Raw genomic sequence first — 8,006 nt, forward strand, 5'->3', positions numbered from 1 at the left:
CCACACTCTTACAGAACAGGGAGTTTTGGTTCCTTGAAATTTCTGGTGAACTCAAGTACGCCTTTGAGTTTCAAATGTTCTTGAAAAATCCGTGCTGGAGAAAGAAGACGAGGAGCCTTGGAGAGCCAGCACAACATGAGTGGAGAGGGAGGGAGGGAGGGAGTCCCAGAGTGAAGGAGGAACTCAGGTGGCTGAGAGGGGAGGTGGACAGTAGCTTAGCATGAAACCCCACTGGCCAGTCTGCACTCCCCGCCCAGCCTGCAAGGGGCTCTCAGCCTGGGAGGAGTTTCTTGGACTCCAGGTTCTGAGTAGCAGGTCAGAGACTGAGTCCTGAAGAGGCTTGACTGAGCATCGGTTGCAAGGAGGTCCAGCACTGGTTCTGGAGAAGACAGAACCAGGGTGCTGCCTGCTTTGCTTGCCCGTGTCCCAAGCAGCTCCTTCCGAGGCAGCCAGCGCCACATCCAGCCCACGCAGGCCCCTTCATCCCTCTGGCCGGCAGTCCCAGAGCAGAGGCGAGGCTGAGGTGGGCAAGGGGAGTGTGCAAATCAGGTTACTGGCCTCCTTTGTGCATCGTCAAAGGACAAGGGGAAAGTGGAAACGAAGTCTAGGTTTCCACTGGTGCCACCTTGCCACTCACAGGGGAGACACAAATGTTCACTGAGACTGAGAAATAAGATTTAACATCATTGTATTTATTAGGTTCGGAAAACATACACATTCACATCCTTTTGAATACAGTACATTTGGCACAATAATGTTTACAATGAAATAACACTAATGAATGGCAAGAGATTAAAATTACATCCAGAAAGGGGGAAAAATGTACAAATTAAAGCATCACAATACAAAAAAAAAAAAAGAAAATCCTTAAAATTGAATACATTTTCTATTTAGCCAGAATTATTTTGCACATAATTTAAAAAGAGGTAATTTCTTTTTTAGCTTTCTTCTGTTTTTCCTTAAAGCAAGAATGCATTGATTTTTTTTCACCTTTGGAGGAAAAAGTTATGTTTCCACTCCACAAGGTTTCTCACTTCCATCATGAGAGAACACAGGAGGACAGCTATCCTTCATATGTGTTTTGGCTTTTTTTTTTTTACACTCCATTTTTCTTTTCTTAGAGAGAGAGAGAGAGAGAGAGAGAGCGAGCGCTGGAAAGATTAGAATCAGCAGAAATGTAACAGTGTGTCCGCTTCCAAACGCTTGTGAAAACTAAAATGAAGCAATGAATACTCAAGGAACACACAAGCCTTTTCCTATAGACAACATGGGATTTGAATCTGCCAGTGTGAGAGCTTGGCCAGCTCCAGCCCCAAGGAGGAGGTGACCCAGCAAGCATGGCGCTTCGGGTACTGACGGGGTTGTCACTGGGCCAGGCAACCTATTGACTGCCTGCCTGGAGCTGCTGGGTGGAATGTATTCTTATTTGACTTCCCAGCAAAAATGCCAGTTGTCCTGTTGAAAGGGTCCAACCCCCGCCGACATGGGACCACCACCACGTCCTTGGACAAGGCCATTGGGCATTGCAGTTGGAGCTGGCCTGGTTGTTCAAAGTTCCTCATGGCCAGGGAAGCAGAGGAAAAAGAGAGAGCAGTAGTGAGGCATGAGTATGAAGGGCAGTACTGTCATGTCTTCCTAAAAAAATGAGATGATGCCACCATGAAGATGTTTCTGTGCTTGTACTCAACTCCAAAAGATAGTCTCTCCCCAGCACGTCAAGTTACCGAAGATAAATTAAATTAATCCACTGTTCTTCATCACTTCGCTGGTGTGCCAAACACACAAATTGATAGAGCATAGTATTTGAAATTATCATAAGAACAGATAATAATTACACCTGAGTTTTTAAAAAATAAAAACAAAAGAGAACTGAATGTCACCATTAGTAACAAAGGCCATGACCCGCCAGGTGCAAATACGGACAGCAACTCCCTATGGGCTCGAGCTGGTCACTGTCCAGGCTTTGACACCACCATCCAAAAACATTCCTTTCTCTTCCCCATCTCTATCAGGGCAGAAAAGAGCCCAGGAGAACTATATGTGAGATTTAATATAGCTTAATATATGTTTACATCTTTTAAAACAAACCAAAATGAAATAAACAATACACAGGAGCTCCCTGACCGCCCCCCCCGCCCCCCCAAGAAACAAACACAACTTATCTCTCGGTAACTTGAACCAATACACATACAGAGTATTGCACCTGGACGTTATTAGAATTATTCTTTCATAGACTAAAGTTTTATAATATGCCTGAACATGCAGCAGTTGATACCTCTAAATTCAATGAATTAATTCCACAGGCCTTGCAGCAAACACTATATACAAAAATCTCAAATGTACAAAAGGCAAAAAGCTTCGTGGGTGCCACTTTGCCACTCACAAGTATATATATTTAGGGGCAGCTGGGAAATCCACGTGCAACAGTTGGAATGGATTCCATTCCCTGCTAAATCAGTTCAGCAAAATAGATAATCAAATGACCTCCGGGAAACATATACACAAAGCCACAGAGAACCCTTGGGAATAAAAGAACGTAACACTGTTAGCATATCTACAGGAGGTAACATCGCATCCATTAAATAGTGTCCACATGAGTTGCCTTTCCGCGTCACACAGGAACAAGCCTCCCAGTCCGTCCGGCCACGTTGTCAGTTTCCAGGCAAGTTGCTTTTCAGTCTCTTGACACGCTCTGCAGGACTCATGTTTAACCTCATTCTGCTTGTTCCAAAAGCAGGTATTTCATATTCAACTTTACATGTTTAATGTTTAAAAACCACAACACAGTAGTACTACCATTTTGTAGAAGTGCGCAAAAATAACACACTGCTGCAGAAAATAAATAGAGTTTATGCTGGGAACTCAGGACGAAACTGGAAAGAGAATTTGGGAGCTGAGTTTTGCGAGAACCCCAGGGCCGTGGCCATCAGGGCGGTGGCCTTCGTATTCAGGCAGAATGTTAATAACGAGGACCACGCTTGTTTCCTTTTCTCTCAATTCGTACAGCCCCCGTGCGCCACCAATGCATTAGGAGTATAAACTTTGGACAACTGGTTTCTCGTTGCATATTAGCCCTTTAATATCAACCTGTATTAACACTGGAATCTGTATCTGTTGGCCAATTAGCAAATTTGAGGATATCTTTTCCAAACGTTAAGAGAGTGCAAAATCAAATTTTCTTTTTCAAAAAGAGTAATTTCTTCCACAAGATACATGCTTCCACAACTTTGGCATGCCCCCAAGCCAACACCAAAGCAAGCAAGAATTAGCCATTCCAGACACACCACCACAGGCAGCCAACCTGCGCCTCGCCCAGTCTCTCTCCTTCACAGGCACCTCAGGGCGCCCCCCTCAGGCTGAAGCAGCAATCTCTTCCCCCACACAGAAGGGCAGAGGATGGCAGGCGGGGGGGACTGGAGGGATGAGAAGCAAGAGTTGTTGGAATTCTACGTTCAATTGCAGAGCCCGAGTCTTCTTGTTTGCCTTTTACATTTTCCTTTGCAGTGAAAGAACTGAAGTCGCTTCACTGCCAGGAGCCCCTGAGAAGTAGAAACAGGCTCCCCAACAGACCAAACACAGCGACGTGTCCAGCTAACGGCCGGCCCAACACGGTGCTGCTTTCCCGGTGCGCCGAGAGCCAAGAGTGCCTTCTGGTCACCAGGCAGGAGGAGGCAGGAGCTGGCCTGGGCTAAGGGAATGCAATAAATAGAGTGGACAGGGATCGGGGCTCCGGGGAGGAGAAGTAGTTCAAGACCTTCTGAGCCTCTGGAAAACAGCCATCTTCACCGCACCCCTTCTTGCAGCATCACCAAACTCCACCTGGGGGGCGGGGGGAACGCTCAGGGCATTAGGTCTTCACCAAAGTAGGAGAAACCTTTGAATTCCTCCTGGTTGATCTGCTTCACAATTGCTTCATCCACAAGCGTGAGTACTGGCTCTTCCCGGGTAAAGTCTTGGTCAAAGTTATTGACGTCTCTTTTGGTTTTCTGTGAGAAGAAAAGAGAAAGCACTGACTCCAGGCTGACCTCCCTCCCCAGGGCCCCCCACAGGGCGTGGGCATCGCGCTGACCAGCCTCTCGCCAAAGCAGGCCACTAGCTACTGAGAGCAGACACAGAGCTGTTCCAATGAGGTCACGATGGATGGCCCCAGGACCAGAAGGCAACAGAGGACTTGGAAAGGAAAAAAATGAATCCAGGTGAGAAGGAAGAAGGAGTGAGAGGGTACGATGGAAAAGCAGGGAAGTGGGATTCCCACAGACTGTGTGTGTGCATGTGTGCGCGTGTGTGTGTTTGGGAGAGTGGGATGCATAGCTCCCATCTCACACTCCCCCTTCCAGCGCCTGCCCTAACCCTCTGGCTTCATTGACATCTCCTCCTCTGTAACCATGGTAACAAACTCAAATCCCCTCCCACAAAGTTTCCAGTGCTCTTCCTCCCCTATAGGTAGACCCCCATAACCTTGCCATGGGACAGGGGTGGGAATGTCTTCTGGGAATCCTGCCTTGGTCCTAAGCTGCTCTCACCATGAACCCTATTTTGTGCTCCCATATTATTTCTATTGTTACACTCAGCACTCTAGCTCGCAATGAATTGTTTATGTTTTTGTCTCGACCAAGAGCTTCTTAAAGGCAGGGGCCTTATCTTACTCAACCTTGGGTTCCCAATGATAAACATGTACTGAATAACTGATGGTGCAAATAAACCCACCCAGTTCAGAAGGACCCCTCCCTCCCATCCCCGCCGTTGGAGGTTCAAGCTCCCAAAGTAGGGTTTAGGGCAATCACACAAATCCTGGTTGGGGGAGAAAACAGGAAGTGTATCTAATGCTCTCTGCCTCTAGGGGTTTCCAGTTGCATTGGGAGCCAGTCTTCCTGCCGGGACAGTCTGCATTGGTTAGACAAACTTGCATGGAGAAGTGAGGGCTTGGCTGAGACTTGAAGACTGAGTCACAACCGTGTTGGTAGAGATGGGAAACAGGCACCTTGTCAGGAAGAAAGATGGGACGAAAGCAGGGGGCAGGAGCAGGAAGGATGTGTACACAGGACAATGGGTTCCCCACGCTGCCTGGGGCAGAGTCCAGCGTGAGGATGGCGGGAGGCCAGAGTGGAGTCCGACTGTGGAGCCTTCCAAACCAGGCCCCTGTCCCCCACAGTCCACAGCGCAAAGCTGAGAAGATGGAAGGGTGCCAGTAATACTTTTTAAGAAACAGACTGACTGGTGTTACTCAGGACCAGAGACCTGGATGATGGAATCAATTTTGTGGAAAGATTAGCATTATTATTTGTAGGAGGTATACTATTAATAGATGCTTTGATCTGTAGAAAATAGTAACTTAAAATATGTGAATAAGTAGTCTATGAAAAAAGTGGTTTTGGGATAAAGCTTTATTGTGTACCCTGTGCCTTGCCTGCATTTGCTATGCACGTTGGCAAATTAAAGGTTCTGAGACATCCTAGAGCCAGGAAACCCAGTTCATGTTGCTTAGGTCAGCCCTCCTCAAACCCGACATAGATTTTCTCCTGAAGCAGAGTTCCGCAGAACCGGGCTTGGGATGCTGCTTTACAGTTTACAGCACCTTCATGTTCATTTGCTCATTTGATCCTTGGAACGGGGTATTATTATCCTGATTGCACAGATGAGGAAACCGTAGTTCACAGAGGTGACTTGCCAGAGTCAGCTAACTAGTTAAGAGCAGAGTCAGACTCAAGTGCAGGTCCCAGCGTGATGCCTCCACGGTGTGGGTTGACTGGAGAAGTGGGAAGCCATGGCCAGGGTCAGTTTCTATCAGGAGATATTTAGGTAAAGCCGCTAGACTGCAATAAAGCCAGGAAGGCTTGCCAGCGGGCCAGCCTGGTGGCACCGATCTGCGGGTGGAGGAGAGTGTGCGTAATGTGGACCGGGCGAGCTCAGCAGGGGAGACTGTGTGCACATTGTCCAGGACTGAAATCAGAATCAGATGGGCAGCATGGAGCAGGGATGAGATAATCTTCCAGAACCCATCAGGGCGGCTTGGCATCTTCTCCCTGGGCTTGAGCTGCACAGTAGGTAGGTGTCAGAGACCTTGGAGGGGTGACAGAGGGAGATACAGAGAACCTGAGTGGTGGGGACAGGACCTGCAGCTGAAGGAAACATGTTGTCCTTGAAATGGGCAAGCCTAGTGGCTTAGTCACCTCTATAGGAGGGCTGGCCCCAGGCACGAGGACTATCTGTTTCATATCTCTAGTGTGTACAGAGCAAGAGGAAAATGGCCGGAGAGGAGATGGACGTCAGAGGGGAAAAGAAGCCCATCCCTCACAGTGACTCACATGGGACTTGGGAGGGCCGGTACCTCAGGCGAAGGTGTATTGATGCCTCTCCCGAAGGTCTCTATTGAAGGAGGAATGGGTGCACTTTGAGTGGGGAGGGGTTACAGAGTATGGGCCTGTGATGCGGGATGAAATGAGTCCAGAAGGAGGTGTGGGAGGGGGAGAAGGTGGTGGTGCCTTGGGAAGTACTGAGGATCAACCCAGAAGGCAGCCATGGGCATCCCTATTAGGGGCAGGAGAGCAAAGGGGACCGGCGGGTAGGAGGGGCAGGAGTTGGGTGAACAAGAGAGGCCAAGAGATGGGGCAGGAGGAAAATGCAATGTAACATCCACCAAGGGTGAACCATGCCCAGGTCTCCTGTCCTTTCAGGGCAGGACCCCCTCCATGCCGGCGCACTCTCACTGGTCACCGACAAGGGGGAGCTCCCGGGGAATCTGCAAGGCTCTGGCATCGGCCCTCCCTGTTTATCTACTTGTTTGTGCTTCACCTTTCAGTCATTGGTGTCTATTAGTCATGGACACGGGTTTTGTTTCCTGAGGTCAGCTAAGCATGTGACAGACCTAGATTCCATACGATATCTGAATTTCACAACTTGCTGGTTATGTGCCAGGAATCAGGCTCAGTCAACACAGCCAGGAATGCCATTCTCTAAGCACCTCTAGCTCCGTGGTAGGCTACCTTGGGGAGCCATCTCGCTCAGCTCTGGACTTTCCAGGGGTCAGAATCGCCTGTGGCATCTAAGCGAGGTGCCATTCTTTAAGAGCTCTACAGGAAAACGTTCTTGGCTCATCCACCCGCTTATGCAACCTGGACCAGGCCCTGTTTTCCTTGGACATCTTAGGTGCATGCCAGCTCCTCATTTCCACGTCAAATAGCCAGCATCCACACTATGTGCCATTCCTGATTATTCACCTTAGAGACTTGGGAAGTTTTCCAAAGCAGTTATGTCTGGGAAACATCACTTCCTATTCCAGTGATGGTGAACCTTTTGAGCTCGGCGTGTCAGCATTTTGAAAAACCCTAACTTAACTCTGGTGCTGTGTCACATATAGAAATTTTTTTGATATTTGCAACCATAGTAAAACAAAGACTTATATTTTTGATATTTATTTTATATACTTAAATGCCATTTAACAAAGAAAAATCAACCAAAAAAATGAGTTCGCATGTCACCTCTGACACGCGTGTCATAGGTTCGCCATCACTGCCTATTCATAGCATGTACTAGTATGCAGCAATGAACATCCCCAAATTTGAGAAGAACTGGGGATTATATCCTTCACTCACTGATTTTATTCTTTGGGAAGCTGCTTGCCTCCCTCACAGGCACAAAACTTGACTCCAAGATTCCAATGGGCAAACTCCCAGAGACACTGCCTGGTCCCCTAGCCCCCTGGTCATCCCAGACGCCTCCCTAATGTCTAAGCCAGACTCAGCCCACACTGCACAGCCTGAAGGGTGACACCGGGGCACATGGAACAACCTTCTAACTCTTCAGACCATAACTTCCCATGAAGCCATCCCCCAGCCCTTGGCCCACACTGAGGAGAGGCTGCATAGAGGAGGAGAAAGAGCACCCGCTGACTTCTCGTCCCTGCACTGTCCCTTTCTGCTTATATGACACCGTGTGAAGTCACTCTTTGAGCCTTGATCTTATCGTCTGTAGAATGCAGGTGGCAATAGGTGCCTTGAGAGGCCAAA

General features: G+C 48.4%; 1 protein-coding gene across 3 annotated transcripts in view; it reads right to left on the bottom strand.

Annotated features, from left to right (window-relative positions):
* Positions 1–671: 671 nt before the first annotated feature.
* Positions 672–8,006, bottom strand: part of PRKCE (protein kinase C epsilon) — a 436,307-nt gene continuing 428,972 nt past the window's right edge. For all 3 annotated transcript variants that reach the window (XM_006083394.1, XM_006083393.3, XM_023747157.1), the window contains one exon: positions 672–3,986. In XM_006083394.1, coding sequence (XP_006083456.1) covers positions 3,840–3,986 — 147 coding nt within the window. In that variant the 3' untranslated portion in view covers positions 672–3,839. The remainder of the gene's footprint in view (positions 3,987–8,006) is intronic.

The sequence above is a fragment of the Myotis lucifugus genome, unplaced genomic scaffold, assembly GCF_000147115.1.
Source record: "Myotis lucifugus unplaced genomic scaffold, Myoluc2.0 scaffold_6, whole genome shotgun sequence".
NCBI lineage: Eukaryota > Metazoa > Chordata > Mammalia > Chiroptera > Vespertilionidae > Myotis > Myotis lucifugus.